This window comes from Aythya marila, assembly GCF_965140915.1.
Source record: "Aythya marila genome assembly, chromosome: 3".
NCBI lineage: Eukaryota > Metazoa > Chordata > Aves > Anseriformes > Anatidae > Aythya > Aythya marila.
The window spans coordinates 18,073,833-18,091,679 of NC_139044.1; the positions used below are offsets into that span (position 1 = coordinate 18,073,833).

General features: G+C 42.6%; 1 protein-coding gene across 1 annotated transcript; it reads left to right on the forward strand.

Annotated features, from left to right (window-relative positions):
- The first annotated feature begins 3,106 nt into the window (after positions 1-3,106).
- On the forward strand, positions 3,107-17,478 carry ACBD3 (acyl-CoA binding domain containing 3). Its single transcript, XM_082756752.1, has 8 exons — positions 3,107-3,384; positions 8,894-9,035; positions 10,059-10,199; positions 11,252-11,410; positions 12,526-12,700; positions 14,563-14,755; positions 15,486-15,770; positions 16,251-17,478. The coding sequence occupies exons 1-8, from the start codon at positions 3,135-3,137 to the stop codon at positions 16,460-16,462; spliced, it is 1,557 nt and encodes a 518-aa protein (XP_082612878.1). The 5' UTR covers positions 3,107-3,134; the 3' UTR covers positions 16,463-17,478.
- Positions 17,479-17,847: the final 369 nt, after the last annotated feature.

Here is a 17,847-nt window from a genome sequence, read left to right on the forward strand (position 1 = left end):
AAACTGAAACTATTAGTTCTGGAGGTGACAGTGGTGGAGGTCTTGCAGAAACGGATTCATGGTTCTCTTGCTTAACTTAAAAATAGAAGCATAGGTTAGTTAGATGCACATGCAGTAGGATCACGCTGGGCTCCTTTACTTCAGGAAAACCAATAAGCCACTATGAAAAACAGCTCGGTGGTGGATGAGGTTGAGTGGTCACCAAAATGGGGAGTACCAGCAGATACGCTGTAGGTCCTCTGATAAAGATGTTTTCAAACAGGCTTCCCAAAATAAAATAAAATAAAAATTAATTTATATGAAAAGACTGGGATCAACAGAACTGTAAGGAGAAAAATATATATATATTTACATCCACTCTTTAGTCTAGATTTTATCAGCCAGAGCAAATTAGAGACATAGGCACAAATCATTTTTGTTTCCTTCCATGTTACTACAGTGCTGGGAGAGCTTTATACTGCAGCAGTGCCTCCACAGGTGTTTTTACAGTGTAAGGTCAGCTACTAATCACACCGCTGATTTCTTCAAGGAAAGGCAGACAAAGAGAAGGCCTGTTATTTACAGTAAAAGAACTGGAATGTTTTCTTCCTTCTGGTCCTAGTCTGTTGCATCCAGCAAAACTCTCATGAATGCAAAATGAAGACAGTAGAAAAAGGAACAAAACTGTCATTTTCTGGGAAAAAAAATGTAAATCCCGTTGCTACTCACAAATACAGTTCAATTCATGATATCATAGAATCATGCAATGGTTTGGGTTGGAAAGGCCCTCTAAAGATCATCTAGTTCCAATCCCCAACTGCCAAACCTTGGGGAATTTAACCCTATTGATCTGATCATCTTCCCACAGATACACATAACCCTCCCTCCCAGGCAGCCCACTTTCCTGTCTCCCAGTGAAAAGACTGGGAGCGTATGCCTGAACTACTGAGCTCTGGGCTGGTATGACAACAGTAGGGCTGGGAATGATGTTAATACCCGTTCTATTTAATTTAGCCATTCCTGCAAAGCTGATAAGAGTATTTTCATAGTGAATGATTTACATTTCTGAGCCTCTAACGCAGTGCCAGATCTAACCGCTCAGAGATGTTCATTTAAGATAACCAAATATTTAGCAGCCCTTGCTCTAGCAAACAACACAGCAGGCAACATTTTACAAATCAAGGCTCCTTCCCCAGCTGGAAGCCGCTGTGCCAGTGGGACTCCTTTGAACCACAGCCCCAGTGGCCAGGAACACGCCTGTTTCACCTACGGGCACCTTGGCAAGAAGCACTGATGATGGTCTTGGTGCTTGTGAGTACCAGGAAGAGTTAGTTTAAGTCAGACTTGTGCCCTATGAATATTTTAACGTTTTACTGTACAGTTGCAAATGCTGATATTTTTCACTGTTAAACATTTACCAGCTTCAATTAAATAATTGGTTTATTCTACAAAAAGTTGCTAGGACTACGTTTCCTAGCAGAGGCTGCTATTGCTGGACTAGACTACCTCTCTAGGACTCAAATTTCTTCTGTCTTTCATTTGCCATGCATAACCAGCTTTTACAAGAAATAAATTATTTACTGACCGTAAATAACATCTTCATCTTAACCGTGAATTAAGCTAATGGTTTTCTCAAATATATATAAATTATTGGGAACTCTGGGAAAATATTTCTTCATTACTGCATTATTCCAGACAGGATTTCCTGATGGAAAATCTCGACCTGTATTTTTTTTTCTAGTATTTTGTATTACAGCTCTTCCCCTTCCTATACCTGATCAGGCACTCAGCCTGTCTGCTAGCTGCACATCACGGCATTTATACCAACACTGCACATCTGTCTTTGTAAATAGGACTCGGAAACAGTGTGAAACAGAGGAGAGTGATGTAGTGGGTCTACTCCATGCTCACCAGGTACCTGTGCTAGGGGTAGGGCAGGCAGGGAGCCACTGAGGGCAAATCTGCTGCTGGCAGGAGAAGAGAGGAATAGTCACACGTTTGCTAAATGTACCAAGCATTTCCTACAGGAGACATCCTGTTAGGAGACAAATCAGTTTTCTGTGATTATTCTCCAAATCAGCTTGTCAAGCAAGATGCTTGTGGATTTAGCTTGGCCTCCAAACATGAAGGCAAGCTAAGGGCTGTCCAGTTTCAAGCAGCTCCTACCATGAAGCAGAAACACCTCTGGTTTTGCTAGTATATAAAATGAAATAAATATTTCCTTCCATTTGGGTTAAACGTAGCAAACCCCTATAGGGATCATTAAGGACGTCTGTTTCTTTTACTTGAACGATGCATTTAGGATAAGGAACTCAAAGCTTCTTAAAGCAGAAATTTTAAGATTAATCTCACTGTGGATTGAACTGTAAAATTAATGCAAAATAAAATATTTATGAAGTACAAACTCTGCAAACCAAGCAGGAAATGTGTTAGACCGAAACTTTGAAAACAGGTATTTTAATACAAGTGATTTTGTAGATGAACTAACACATCTTAAAGGGAAGCCGATACTGAAATGGCAGACTTTGTAAAGCAGGGTGCAGGAACGAGGAGATAAAATTATCCATGCTGCTGGTAGCCTGGTACACAAGGTAGCAGCAGTCCAGGGAACTGCATGCCCTGGAAAGCAAAAATTGTTAGAGGCGGGTGATACAGCCTTGTTCTGTGATTTTAGGATAAAGCAAAGAATAGGGTGTTGTGTTTGTGATCCTCGACCAAAAGGAAAACAAAAGCTATTGAACATGCTACAAAGGATTTCTGGTTGGTGGTAAAATATCTACTGAATTTTACTGGTTATAGAATATCTACTGAAGCTTGTATTAATCATCTGAGGTAAATTCTGCCTTTCTCTATACATGTTTCTAATGAAGCGCCCTGTTTGGCATTCACTCCTTCAAGAAATACCAACTGGGAATTCAATTTAACACAACTTTATGCTTCCTCCTCCTTCCAGGGCCCTCAGAAGACGTTATGGGGACGCCTTCACACACCCCCTTCACCCGGCGGGCGGCCACGCCGCCAACCCCCTGCCCTCCTCCTTCCTTCCCTCCCCTCAGGTGCCGCGGGGGGGCGGCCATTTCGGGCGGGCGGGCCCGGAAGATCCGGGTCGGAGGGGACGGGAAGTCGGGACGTGGCCGCCGCAGCGCAGCCCGAGGATGGCGGCGGCGCTGGGCTCGGGCCGGCTGGAGGTGTCGGTGGACGGGCTGACGCTCAGCCCCAACAGCGAGGCGCCGCCGCCCTGCCAAGCCAGGCCGGGGCCGGGCGAGCCGGGCGCGGGGAGGAGCCGGGCGGCAGCGGGGCCCGGCTGCGCGGAGGCCGGCGGGGAGGAGGCGGCGCTGAGCCCGGAGCGGCGCTGGGGCTTCGCGCTGGAGGAGCTGTACGGGCTGGCGCTGCGCTTCTTCAAGGGTAGGCGCCGGGGTAGGGGCGGGTGGGGGCACCGCGCTCGCTGCCTGCTGGCACGGGTTGGCTGCTTAGAAATCGCTTGTGCGTAAAGCCTGGTGCTGAAATGTGGCTCCGCAGCAGCAGATTGCTCATCCCCGGCAGCTGCGGTTTCGTTTTGGGTTAATGTTCTGCCGAAACCGATATCGATAGTATAGAAACTCCACGCTGTGCTCGGGCTCTGTTACAGCTCATCTTTAATGCTCAGCCTTCGCGCTTCACTCCTTGTGAATAGCTAGAAATCTTGTTTCCAGGTTACAGGGCACTGTGCTGCGTTCATTTTGTCTCCGTTTCGTTGCTGCCTTCCTCTTGGTAAAAGCTCAGCCGCAGTTTATTGCTGCTCTTCGGCCTTCCGCAATTTCTCGCAACACACAATTGTGATCATAAGAGAACTTCCCACCCTCTATGAAGCTGTCAGACTTTCCAAACGAAGGCCGTGCTCCTCTGGCCTTATGGCTAGAATAAGTCATATGAAGTCATTGCCTCTATCTTCATGCGATTTATTTATTATTTTTGCTGAAACCGGTGTAACACAAAGGTTTTTATTTATAAGTGCAATGATGATGAGCTACAGGAGCTTGTAATACTCAGATTACCAATTCTGCTAGCTCGTTCGGTATCTGTGTGGCTCTGAAAGTAATTGGCCTTGTTTCCAAACTATTTTATCTGCTGTCAAAGCAACAGTGGGAGTGGGCAGCCCTGTAGATGCTGAGGAGCAAACGCAGATTCCTCCTTTCCCTTGGGAAGGAAGGCGCTGGGGATCTGAAGGCTGGCATGTGTGGACAGGGATGGACTCTGAATGCTGTTCTCTGATGGCTCTGCTGCTCTGTATTGATACGGAGGTGGTGGTGGGGAAACCTTTGACAAACTGGATCCATCCTAAAGCTGTTTGGTACCAGTGCTTCAATTTATGATACGGAAGCTGTCTTACACGTACTGCTACTGTGGGGCAAGCTAGCAGCTAGAGGCAGCCCACAGGGAGGCAGGGATCTGGGTTAGCTGCAGCTGGTGGGGTGGGGGAGTTGAGCAGGGGGATACCAAAGAAGTTGCTGGATGTCAAAAGGTAGCGGTGATCACCAGTTAAGCACCTCCTTTTCTGCTTCAGCGTGTAGAGTGAGTTCTCTGGTTGTAACTTATAATGCACTCTCTTCCTAGAAAGCTGATTTAGATCAAAACCCTTCAGAGTTAGGTATTACAATGGCTGCTAGCGCTCGTCTGTGGTGGCACGTTGCAGAATCGCTCAGAGCCAAGATAGGGTGGGAGTGCGTGTAAATGCAGGGAAGAACACAACTGAAAATAGTCTAGGATACTAAAGAGCCTCGAAAGCTACTTCAGTCTGCCTGATAAAGACAGAGGAGTGTCTGACAGCTGCTTTTGCTTGTGCAACTGGGAGCTGTCAGTGCAGGTGATCTGCTCAAGGTGTCAGCTGCCCCCTGCTGTAGGAGGGGGTAGCTCGCACAGCTCTGCCAGCAAATCTCCTCCAGAACCTGGCTTTACAATTTTCTGTATCATGTGGTTGTGAAATAGCTTTTTACTCAACCTTCAATATGTGCCAGTCCCTGAAGTGTGCATGCGTTGTCTGTAGTGATTTGCAGTGCTGCATATCTGGGCAGACTGTACCAACCGTATCACCCTGCAATCTGAAAGCTCTCCTGGTACCCTAAGTACCTTAACTTCATTGACTGCTCCAAGTTATTTCCTCTCATCCTAACAGGAATGCATCTTCAACTCAGCAATACAGCATTCAAAATGAATTTTGACCTCATTTTCAGTGTGCTAATTTGATGGCATGATTGTAGTTTGTTAGTTAAGTAGATTATTGCCTTAAAAAAAAAAAAACAAAAAAAAAAACTATAATATATCTACATTTTTCATAACGTTAAGCTTTGATCAGATTTAATAGGAAGGATTGATTGGTAACTCTCCTGTTGATGCAGAACATCTTCAGGGAAAAAAAAGAATTAGGAGCATAAGAGGTGGAATCACTGCCTGCAGACCGCAGTAAGCAGTTCTCCTGTTTCTTGGTTTTAGTGCTCATTAAAGCGCTGCAAACGAATAGCATTAACATATGTGACACTGGCTTTTAAAAGCTAGGAGGTGACAAATCACACTGCAGACTGTTTCCTTGTTTGCCTGGGACTGAGTGCCGTTCTGTGGGAATTGAGCACTTAGGGTGAGTGCAGTGGATGAGCTGGAGTGGAAGCTGCAGCAGATTGTGCAGTGTTCCTTACAGGGAGAAAAAATCTGAAGTTAGAAAGTACACGGCATGATGCAGTGTTCTCTGAAGCGTATTTGTTAACCTCCCTGGAGCCTGAATTTGTGGTTTTATTCGTTTATTATTTATTTATTTATGGTTTTTACTGGTTCAGGCCAGCAGTACAGTGCTATATAGCAACGTAAATCTGCATTATTTGTTTTTAATTAGTAGTTATTGGGATGACTTAATCTTTTGGTGTATGCAAATACAGACAGTGGTGTTCAAGTCCCTGCCAACTACCTGTATGGTAAGGAACGTCCTCGGCTCTCCATGTTCAGTTCTTCAGGAATATTCAGCTGAGTGTGTCTGTCCCCTCTGGTCTCCCCCTGCTATTCCTGTGCACATCATCCAGATTTCTTGCCGTGTCCCTTGCAGCTGTTTGATATTCCCAAGTTTCCTGTACCATATCCATGGGTAATACCTACTGGAATGATACAGTCACGGATACTTGAATGAATTCAGCACTTCTGCTTATCTTCGCTTGCTAAGGCTCTTCTTTGGCACATTTAACTCTGCAGATGGCTTCAGCTCCTCTGGTTCAGGTCAACCTGCAGCACTTCTAAGTCTTTGGGGTAACTGGGGTAAATCTTTTGGGGAAACTGCGTGGTTTCTGCTGAAGGGTTCAGCTGAAAAATGGCTGGTATACGACTTCACTCTCTTGACTGGCTCCAAATACTTTGAGAGTTTGCTTCTGATATGGATTATCTACAGGTTGCTGAAAGCCTGCCTCTGATTTTTTTGGTCTGTTTTTATCTCTTAGCTCATTTGTTCTTCTTCCCTTGGGTCCCCGTTCTTTGTAAATGCAGATTTTTGCCTTCCCTGTTAGGCCTTGTTAGGCCTGAAGGTCTGACTTCTCAGTTCTGTGCAAAAGCAGGTGTGCTGTGCTATACTGCCAAAAGAAATCTCTTTTTCTGCTTTAACCCTGTTCAGAAGTGAATACAAATACTTGTGTCAGCTGGCTTAGGCAGGGTGAACAGCAGTGTTTCTGGCAGACCTGTATATAGGTACAGGTTGTGCAAGGTAAGTGGTGCTGCAGCGACCCCTTGAGAGGTGTGCCTCTCACAGAAGCCTAGCAAAAGCTTCACTTCAGGACCCTTTGTGAACGGACTTCGTTTTAAGCATGTAGCCCTGGGATGTTAAGAGTGATTGCCAAGTGCCTGCTGTTTATCAAGGTTAATGGAAGTGCAAAGTGCTTGGAACTGAGGAAAAGCCAACGGGCTCCTTGGGTGTCTGGGTGGTAAGACCTGAGAGCAGGGAGAGAGCTTACCTCTGCTGGCTTCGTTGCAGAAAGTGCTGTAACCTTGGGTGGAGTTGTAGGAAGTGGTAGTTGGCATCTTTTAAGGATTACAGGCTTGCTGGGGTGGGAAGGGACCTCCAGGACTTGTCAAATCCAGCCTTCAGAGCAGCCTTCTCAGGGCTGTGTCCATCTGGATTTTGAACATCTCCAAGAATGGAGGCTCTGCATCCTCTACAAGCAATTTGTGCCTGTGGTTGACCACTGTACCAGCAAAGAGGGGAAAAAAGCCACCTCTTATACTGAAGCTGAATTTCCAGTATTTCAATTTGTTTGCTGCCTCTTGCCCTTTCACTGGATACCACCGGGTAGAGTCTGGGTGAGTGCATCTTTACCTGATGGGATTGGGGGGGATGTATTTTCAGGAATAGACACTTCTGTGCACAAAGCCTTCTGGTTTTTGATGCTGGAATAGATACTTGCTGAAAGATTCTGTGATGCTGGGAAAAAAGTGAGTAATTTTAGATTCTGTAAGAGTGAAGTGAGCCCCTAGGAATGGATAAGAAGTGACTAGATGTCTACCTTCCTAACTTGATTCAGGCTTAAAAACTAGTGGTACGTGCACAGTTGTTCTGTGTGATGTTTTAGCTGAATAAATCCAGTAACGTACTAATCTTGCTGTGATATGCAAACACTTTTCCTCTGGGGTTGTCTCTCATTCTCAGTTTTCAGAAATACTGACTGATGGCAGTGTTTTCAGCAAGCCCCAGGGGAGGGGTTTTCCCTCCTCTTCTGGGATTTTTCTTTTCCCCTTAATGATTCTGTTTACAATCATCAGCTGAGCGGTTTCTCAGTGTGTCAGCTTGAATGTCTGAGAATGAATTGGGCTGCTTAGCTCTGGGCAGCTTGATCCGAAGTGACCTTTATGGTAAAGGAGAGCTGGAAATTAGTGGCAGCCGTGCTGTGATTCCTGACCGAGCGCAGAGCAGTTAGGTGTTCCACGTGACTACTGCTGTTGTTTACCTCCGATAACAGCTTCCTCATTTCAGTCCTTCCCAAAAGAGGTGATGCGTATTTCTTTGGGTTTCCTGATCAAGAAAAGGGTCCTTTTTTTTTTTTTTTTTTTTTTTTTTTTTTACCCAGTAATTGCATATAGTGGTGTCTGTCTCTTAGGCTTGTTTGGCAGCTTGTTAAATGGGCTGAGGCAAGTCCTAGCTGACTCATTCAACTATCATTTTAAATCAATGCAACTTCTTCTCACCAGTAAATGACATGATGGGAGCTAACCGGGTGTGCTTTAGAAGGTGTTTGTGTGGAGCCCCTGGAATTGTGACACTGTTCTGGTTTATGCTGCCTCTATCTCACGGCCAGAGCTCTCTATACGCACTGATGCTGATCAAGGTATCTCTAAGGATTCTCATTGTGAGGAGTTATTCCAGCTGCCTGGGCAAAGTGCAGCAATCAAATTGCCTTGAGGAAAACTTTCCTTTAGTTATAATGTTTCTCTCTGCAGCCTTTCTTGCCTTTAACCTTGCTTGTTCTGCATTCACTGATGTGAAGAGTATGGAAGAAGAGCTATTTATAAAGTTAACCCCACATCTTTCTGTAGAAAATCCTTCCTATCCACATTACAGTACACTTGGCAGACACGTTTGAAATCAAGTTAAGCTTTTTAAGTATTTTGGCAATATAGGTCCATATGGTATGATAACATAAATATTTGTGATAACTCACTAGCTAAGATTGAAGTGTTCGTATCATGCTATCTAGAGTCAGAGTTAAGTTTCAGCAGCTGAAGTTAGATGTGTTTCTTCTGGACAAATTGTTTTCCTTGAATAGAATTGACTGCAGTTGTCAAACCTTTAATGACTTGTCTTCATTTCCTTTTCTTAGAGAAGAGGTTGTGATTGTTTATACGAAACACTCTCTGCTGTCCTATGCTGAACAAATTAATCACAACAGTGAAATTTTCTCTTCCTCTACAGAAAAAGATGGCAAAGCCTTTCATCCAACATATGAAGAAAAGCTCAAACTGGTGGCGCTGCACAAGCAGGTTCTGCTGGGACCTTACAACCCTGACACTTGCCCTGAAGTTGGATTCTTTGATGTGCTGGGGAATGATAGGAGGTAAAAGGCCTGTTCCCTTCCTTGATCGTAACTCTGCTTTTCCTATCTGAAGTAAAGGCCACCTAATTTCAACAATAAGAAAAGTATGTGGGTTGCCTCAGTATGGGTGTATGGTAGTGGAATGTGAGCGCAGCCTTTTCAAATACGTCTTAGAAATGAGTCACTGTTTAGTAAAGGAGTTATCAGGCAATTACTGAGGTTTTTTTAAGCCACACTGGGAGAAGCTCTTGTGCTGACGGTCCAGTTTCTCATAGCAGTTTAAAGGCTCAGCTCTGCATTAACACGTAGGCCCAAGTTCCTTCCTCCGAATTTGATACCAGAGCTGCAACAGGCCAAGTCTTTTGCCAGTGGTAACAGCATTTACCATAACTTTCTTGTTAATAGTAAGGATAACTTCTGAAATTAGATACCTGTTGCATTCAGCCTCTGTGTAAATTTTGATGAGGTCAGGGCAGTCTCTGCCTACAGTTTTCTTGTTGTTTGATGCTATTTCTGGTGGAGAAGAGGCAGTCCTGTGTTGTACTTTGCTTCTCAGAGCTGGACCCAGTGTACTGTTTTTGCTCAAATAGATGGAGTCATTCTTTAGGAAGAAGCAAGCTGTTGCATTCAATTAGGTTGAGCGCTTCAATCAATGGGTGTTACTGTGTTTGCTCATCTGGGAAAGTGTATGCATTTTTTCCACAAGCTAGAGTGGAAGAAGGGTAAAAATAAAAGATTCATCTGCCAGTCTTGGAAGTTTTTGGACACTTGAGAATTCTACGTAGGGTTAGCTGATGGTGTGTATTAGATTTCATATAAGCACTCGGCTACGTCTGTTTGAAGTGGTTGTTCAGTGCTCTCTTCACCTGAAATCTACAGGTTTAAGATCTGTTTTGAGGAAAAAGTTGTTGATTCTCTGAAATGCCACATGCTGAAGTTTGGTTCTTGGTCTCCCAACTGTTCTTCGTTTTCTGAGTTCACTGCTGACTTGCAAAGAGTTGAGCCTTCTGTTCAGCTTCTCTCTCTCCTTCTTTTACCCCCCAGGAAGGAATGGGCTGCCCTTGGAAACATGTCAAAACAAGAAGCTATGACAGAATTTGTTAAGCTCCTAAATAGGTGCTGCCACTTGTTCTCAACATATGTTACTTCACACAAGATAGAAAAAGAAGAACAAGAAAAGAAAAGGTAATGTTTCAATCCTGTGGTGCTGGGAAGTATGTTGGGTATATAATTCTTGACTTATGGACACTGCTGCATCTGGCTTAGGCTGAAATCACTTTGGGAAGAGAAATGCTTGAAGTTCGGGTGTCTGTGGTAACCAATTGCTCTCTAAGTCTTTGTATGTTGCCAGCAATGAATGATTTATTCTCAGGTGAATATAACTAGAACATAAGATTATTTTTAAAATGTGGTGATACTGTGATATTTTTAAGAAATACGCACAAAATGTCTGCCCTGATACGTCAGTATATTAAACATATAGGAAATGAAACTTTTAGATGTTCAAAGCTCTTTTAGTATGGGTTAGCAACTTGATAAAGTTCTTTTCCTGTACTATAGTACTTTATATATATAGTGTATATATATAGTAGTATATAAATTATATATAGAGTATAAATTATATATATACTATACTATATATAGTGTGTATATATATTATATAGTATACAAGTTACAACAACTTATGTGCTATATATAGTATATATATAGCATATATACTAGGTTATATGCTATATATATAGCATATATACTAGGTTATATAGTATATATGCTATATATATACTATATATAGTATAGTATATATAGTATTTTTTTATTTTTCTATATTTTTATTTTCTTATAGTATATATACTATATATGCTAGTACTATATCCTGTACTAATCAATTCATGTGATTATTAAACAGTAGTATCAGTGTGATTATTGAACATATATTACAACTTGGAAGAAGTGTTCAAGGCTTCCAGATACTTTTTCTCCAGTTCTCTGCTGTTAGAGTGGATATCGAATTAAAATACACAGTTTATGCTTGTCATACTGCGTAGTGCAGTAAGACCAAACAGTAAGGTTTTCTTCTGGTGAGCAATAAGACATTTCTCCAGTCAAGTTGAAGTGGGCAATGATGCCAAATGAAAAGCTTTTCTGGGGGTAGGCAAAAGGCAGGTTACAGCATGCTGAAAATAGCTTGTCGTAGGGTTGTAGAAATACTGAAATATCTTATTGGGTGGATGTTGCAGGAGAGAAGAAGAAGAACGAAGGCGCCGTGAAGAAGAGGAGCGTGAGCGTTTACAAAAAGAAGAAGAAAAACGTAGGCGAGAGGAAGAAGAGAGACTGAGAAGAGAAGAAGAAGAGAGGAGGAGAATAGAGGAGGAACGGCTTCGGATGGAACAACAAAAGTGAGTAGCTGAAAGAAATGATACTTGAAAGAAAATAACTGTCTTGAACTTGAGACAATTTTATCTAACCATTTAAATAGTTATGCTAGCGTTAAATACCTGAAGTTCCAGAGCACTGTAGTCTAGCAGTGACACTTGCAGTTCTTAGTTAAGAGGGGTACAGTTTGCAGAGAATAACTATCCCACCATGTTATTGTATGCAGCCTTCTCATCTAAAATTGCCAGAGAGATCTTGTTTGAAGAGAATCTCTGGAGATTTATGTGTTCAAGGACTGCATGCACCTCATGAAATGTGTTAGAGGAGGGGGAGAAAGAAGGATAGGAATGAAAGAACTATTACATTTGCATGATTCTTTTATCTCCCTCTGAAGTATCAATAGCTGGTCATTGAATGTTACACATGAGGAAAAAATGAACCCTGGGTCCTACTATACAACTTCTGTTCCTCTTTTGGAGAGGGGAGGAAAACTGAGCCTGTGCTTGATGAACCCATGTGTTTCTCCTGAAGTTTCAGCAGTTCAGTCTGCTGGAGATGCAGATGTCCTATTTGGCAGCTTTTTTCTGTTTGTGAATTAGGCCACAGTCAGTCGTGTTCTTCATATGGTTGCACTGTGTCTTGGGAAATTAATGTGGTAATATGAAGTGTTTTTAGATTTAACAAAAAATATTGACATGCAGTACCACAGTGGGCCTGTTCTTATTACTGTTTGTAGAAGGGCTGCTAGGATGGTTTCTGCATGTTTTCTGGAGGAATGAATTGTGGAATTTTTTTGCCCTTGGTTGTTTGAGAGATTTAGTAACATGTTTTTCTAGCACTACTTCTTTATTGGACTATAGATAGAGAATTTCCTGAGAGCTCTTGATTTTTTTTTTAACACATGATGTCAAAATATTAGGTAGAAGCTGTTGCACAGTCTTATATTCTCAGCATATTTTTAGACAAAACTCAGGTTTGCATATACCTCTGGGCTCTGCTGTATTATGTAGATTTGTTTTATTTATTTATTTATTTATTTATTTTGCAGAATTAACTGTCACTTAAATAACCTAAGTACAGGAATTTCCCAATGACCTCAGCTGTTCGTAATCCTCATGCTCTCTTCCCTCTAATGTAGGCAACAGATCATGGCAGCACTGAACTCGCAGACTGCCATGCAGTTCCAGCAGTACGCAGCCCAGCAGTATCCGGGCAACTATGAGCAGCAGCAGATCCTAATTCGACAGCTTCAGGAACAGCATTATCAACAATACATGCAGCAGTTGTATCAAGTCCAGCTTGCACAGCAACAGGTATGACAGACCAGCTGAGAAACTTGGATTTTGTGTTATAATCTCTTTGGGAGACATTAACTTGCCTACTTTTATCTCCTTGAAAAGCTAATTGCTAGAAGGAGGAGAGAGAAAGAGTGTTCTAGTGACTAACGCTGCTTCAGCTCCAAACACCAAAGCCTCTTTGTCTTTTCAAGTAGTTTTCTGAAGCAGCCATTAGTTAAGAAAATTCTAAGCAGCATTTATTAACCACTTTGCTACAGTTCCTGGAAACAAAATGTTAAGTGCTTTGCTGCAGCATCTATTTCACGCCCAATTATATGGGGGTATGTACCAGTGCAGTGAGTACAAACAACCCTGTTCAGGTGCTTCTTGATGTGTGTATCACATTTGAGGATCTGCAGAACATCAGGCTTTGGTTGGCAATGTTTCTAGTCGAATGTGCGTGTAGTACAGTCACATCCCTACTGGGTTTGAGACTGTTCCTTTCTGTCAACTTATAGCAGTACTGACTTCTCTCTCCTCTGGCATCTTGTCTGACAGAAGTGTCTAGTAAGTTGTTTGGTTGCCTGCAGTAGCCTGCTTGTGGTCTGGGTGGAAGGAGACCTTCATGTTTCTGGTAGCAGTGGGTGGGAGTAAAACCTTGCTTCTGTGCAAAGGTTTTGTGCGTGGGCTTCAAAGGCTACTCTTCTGTTTAGATGTTGCATCTCTGGAAAACGTGCTGTGTTCTCTGAAGCTTATTTTAAAAGTTCAGGGTAAGTGTCTTAAGCAGATGTAAAACAGACTTTAGACTCCAGCATGTCTGACCTCGATGGGCAGGATCTGCATCTTAAATAACCTGTATCTGCCAGGCTGAGGTCTGCTATTCTTGAGCTGAAGGTAAAATTCAGTGACTAATTTCCTGCGAAGACATTTGTATTTTGAAGAGTCCAATGCTCTCAGCTAAGAGCTGCTCAAGGAAGGAAAAGAACTGAAGCGGTACAGGGAAGTCAGAGGCTTTCTGCCCTTTTATAGTTGCTCTTCAGGCTTAATGCCACCTTGGTACCAATGCTTTGGTGTCATAATGGTAAGCGAAAGCTACAGTCTCATCAGCCTTGTCCTCGATGCCTTCTGTAATTGATACCGCTCCCTTGAGACTGAGGTGTCTGAGGAGATGCTGCCAATTTTCCTTGAAGAAAACTTTCCTTGCCAGCACTCTTCCTTATAGTTATGGCTGGCTGTTTTCTACACAGAGAAGACTAATGCCCACTGAGATCCAGGGCAAAACAGTCTTTTCTTTGTAGCAGCTTACAAAATAATACATCTGTCAGGCAATGAAGTTCATCTTTCAAATCAATACTTGGATAACTCTGCTAGAGAAAAAAATGAAAAAGAAGCAATAACAGCGCCAAGATTATCTAATCCTGCTTAAATATTGCTGAAGACTCAGGTAGCCTATAGCACTTTTGATGAGTACTTCCCTTTTGGATGCCTGTTATCTCAGTCACCTTGGAACTTAACAGTTCAAAAGTACTGTTGTGTTGCGATTGCTTCTAGTTGATCTTCTGATATAATTAATTTCACAAAGGCTGTAAACAATACTTCAGTGAAAAGTTCCTCACCAATTTCCATTGAAATGGAGCTTTGGTAGTGAACCTGGACAGAACCTGTATGACTGCTCAAATCTGGAATCTAATATTTGACTATCACTAAGTGACATGGACTTCCCCTGCTACTACGTATGTGTAATTCTCACTGGTTAATGTGTGCTGCTTCTGGTGTTTCATGTCAGGCTTCCTCCGGGGGAGGAAAGGAAATTTTGTGACTGCACTTACACCTTCTACTGAAAAAGGGAGACATTTTGTTTGTTTTTGTTTTACTTCACTGAATTTCTTTCATTTTAGGCAGCCTTACAAAAACAGCAGGAGGCAGTCGTGGCAGCAGCAGGGACACCTCTGACTACTGCACAAAAGGTGAATACACCTGCCCAAGGGGATATCCCATCTGTTAATGGGCAAGCCAGTACGCATGCAGACAGCCCTGAAAAAGAGCTGGATCCAGAGGCTTTGGAAGAAGCATTGGAGAATGGACCAAAAGGTAGGACTAGCTAGATCACTTAAATAAAGATAAATCACAAAAGCCTTCATTAGGATTTAGGTGTCTTAGGTATGATTACTGTGGCTCTTTGCTTGGCTTCATTGAGCTATGCAAGATCTAGGTTTGATTTCTGGGTCTAGTTTTTCTCAAGGGAGGACACTGCACAGGCAGAGGATGTTTTGGGGGAGGACAGAGTAAGCCACAAAAGCATTTCCAGCAAAGTGGATGGGATACAGAATCTTCTTTCACTCTTGACTTAGTCTGTTTTATTGCATGAGTTGCAGCAGAAAGCTGTTTTGTGCAGAAGTGTATTCAAACATCAAAACTGAGCATTTATTTAGTCTTGGGGATTAAAAGAAAGTCGTCTTATTCTGTTACTGCTACCCATTCTGTGGTTTAGCCTCCTTCTGTGTGCAGTGCAGGCCACCGTCCCCTTGCATCTCCCACCTTCCTCCAGCTGCTTCTAGGAAGCTGTGGAAGCAGAGCAGGAGTAGTAGCCTCCCAGCAGATCTTCCCTCACTGGTATTTCTGGGTGTTGTCCTCTTTACATTCACCCACAATCAGTAGTCTCCAAGATCTGCTTGGACCTCAGTAAGAAACTTATACTAGTGCAGTCCCTGTCTGAATAGAAGCAACTCTGATGGTCTTCAAGTGCACCCAGAGCAGACTTCAGCATGCCACATACGTTACTGAAGCAAAAGCTTAACTGGGATGTCTTTCCCCTGTCTAGATTCTGTTCCAGTGATAGCTGCTCCATCAATGTGGACCCGACCCCAGATAAAAGACTTCAAAGAAAAAATCCGTCAGGATGCAGACTCTGTGATCACAGTGGGCCGAGGAGAAGTGGTTACAGTTAGAGTACCAACTCACGAAGAGGGGTCTTACCTCTTTTGGGAGTTTGCTACAGACAATTATGATATTGGCTTTGGGGTGTATTTTGAATGGACAGACTCCCCTAATACTGCAGTCAGTGTGCATGTCAGTGAATCCAGTGATGATGAGGATGAAGAGGAAGGTAAGCACGCTTATTTATATAAAATCCCAGTCTTGCAGAACTTGTGATGCAGGAAAACCCCACTGACTGTCTTGTACCATTTCCTAGCTCCCCAGCCTCTACAGCACGTGGCTTCTATCTAGCTGGCATCTTGTCTGCAATTTTAAGTTGAAAGTAAAATTCTGACAGTAACATCAGATGCTGCATTTGATCACTGATAGGTTAAAATAGTTGGGGGTATTGCAGTATTGCAATGGTAAACTGATGGTTATTTTCTGAAAGAGGTACTAATTGATGCTTTTTCAGTGAAGGAGCACAACACACAAACCTATGTGTGCTGTTCCTCTTCCCTTTGAATGCTTTAGCCACAGCCTTGGTATGAACTTCAGCCCATCAGATTTCTAAACAAAGTAGTGTCTTGTCTGCTGCAAAGCAAAGCTCTGACTCCCATTTCTAAAGTAGTTATCCTTATTCACTGTTGCTTTTTTTTTCTTCTTACAGAAAATACTAGCAGTGAAGAAAAAGCCAAAAAGAATGCCAACAAGCCTCAGCTAGATGAAATAGTGCCTGTGTACAGACGAGACTGTCACGAAGAAGTGTATGCTGGCAGCCACCAGTACCCAGGGAGAGGAGTTTATCTCCTTAAATTTGACAACTCCTACTCTCTATGGCGGTCAAAAACAGTTTACTACAGAGTTTATTATACTAGATAAAGGTGTGGCTGTATTTGAGGCTGGGCTGTGCAGAAGATGTCATTTTATTTGGAATTTTCTTCAAGCATAATGGATCCTTTTGAGTCTGTGTTTTATCCTGTCTGTATCTGTATGGTTTGTGTGAACTTGCCCAAGCAGACACTGGGATCTTCCTGCTCCATGACACTAATGCATATTGCATTGGGCTTAACACAGGATCTCCCCAGCCATTTTGGGTATTGGAGTTAACCAATGGAAATCATTGGATCCAGTGCTTAAGGTCACATCAGCTGCATTTGTTCAAGCCTCATGTAAAAAGGGGGGAGGAAGTTGCTGGTTCACTGGCCGAGTGATCTGATGTTTCCAGGTCTGTATGCTTTGAATAACTTGTTAACAGTTAATTTAAAGGTCCCATCAATAGCTGGTAGATTTGGATGCAGTTTGCTGTGTAGCAAGTTTCTCTTAACTGTAATCGAATGTCAGATTTTTACACCATTAAAACTTGAAAATTTAAGTTGATGCAGTTTAGAAACAAGTTGTCTCAATTCTGTCCTCATCAAAGAAGAAACATTCAGTTCCTTAAACTAGTGTAGTAGTTTAGGCAAGGATGAACAGCGTCATGGAAGTACAGCAAGTAACCTCTTCTGAAGACATAAACTGAAACACAATTGAGAATATATGTAACAAGTAGAACCTTAATCTCTGCCCTGCTGCTAATCCTAGAAAAAAAAAGTCATTTTTGGAGGAAATTGACCTTGATCCAGGGCACAAACAATTTCTAAGTTTGGGTTTTTAAGGGGGTAGGTTTAAAAAAAAAATCTGCACAACTTCCTGGTTTGTCTATTTTGTTTTTTGTTTTTTTTCCTAAAGCCAGAAAGAAGCATGTTGTGCATCTGAAGAACAGTAAAATTGCTTTACTGACTTGAAGGCATTAACATGCACTAATTATGGAAATCACTGCCAGTCCCTTTTAATCTGAACTGGTGGTACTTGGGCGCAAACTTTCTGCTTTAACCTGTAACTGCAGAAAGCCAGAATGCACGTAAATATTTAATAATGTATCTTTAATCTCAGCTTCATAGGGTTTGTATGGTTCAGTTGGGGCATTTCAGATTTTGTGTAGCTGAACAATGCAGGTGGCTACTTGACTTGAGGATGCAGCAAACATCCACTCTCCTTGGAGCTTTGCACCCAGGGGGTCATGTGTTACAGTGATGACTTGTGGAAGTGCTCTCTGCATGGGTGATGCACTTTGTTACTGAAAGGAACTGGTTACTTTGGGTCTGTCAGATGAGTTTTTGCAGTGAGATTTCCATTGATTAGCTGTAGCATGTACGGTTTCACAGCAAATGATGTTGAGTTTGGGGGATTTGTTGGAATGATCAGTTTGTACATACATGATACTT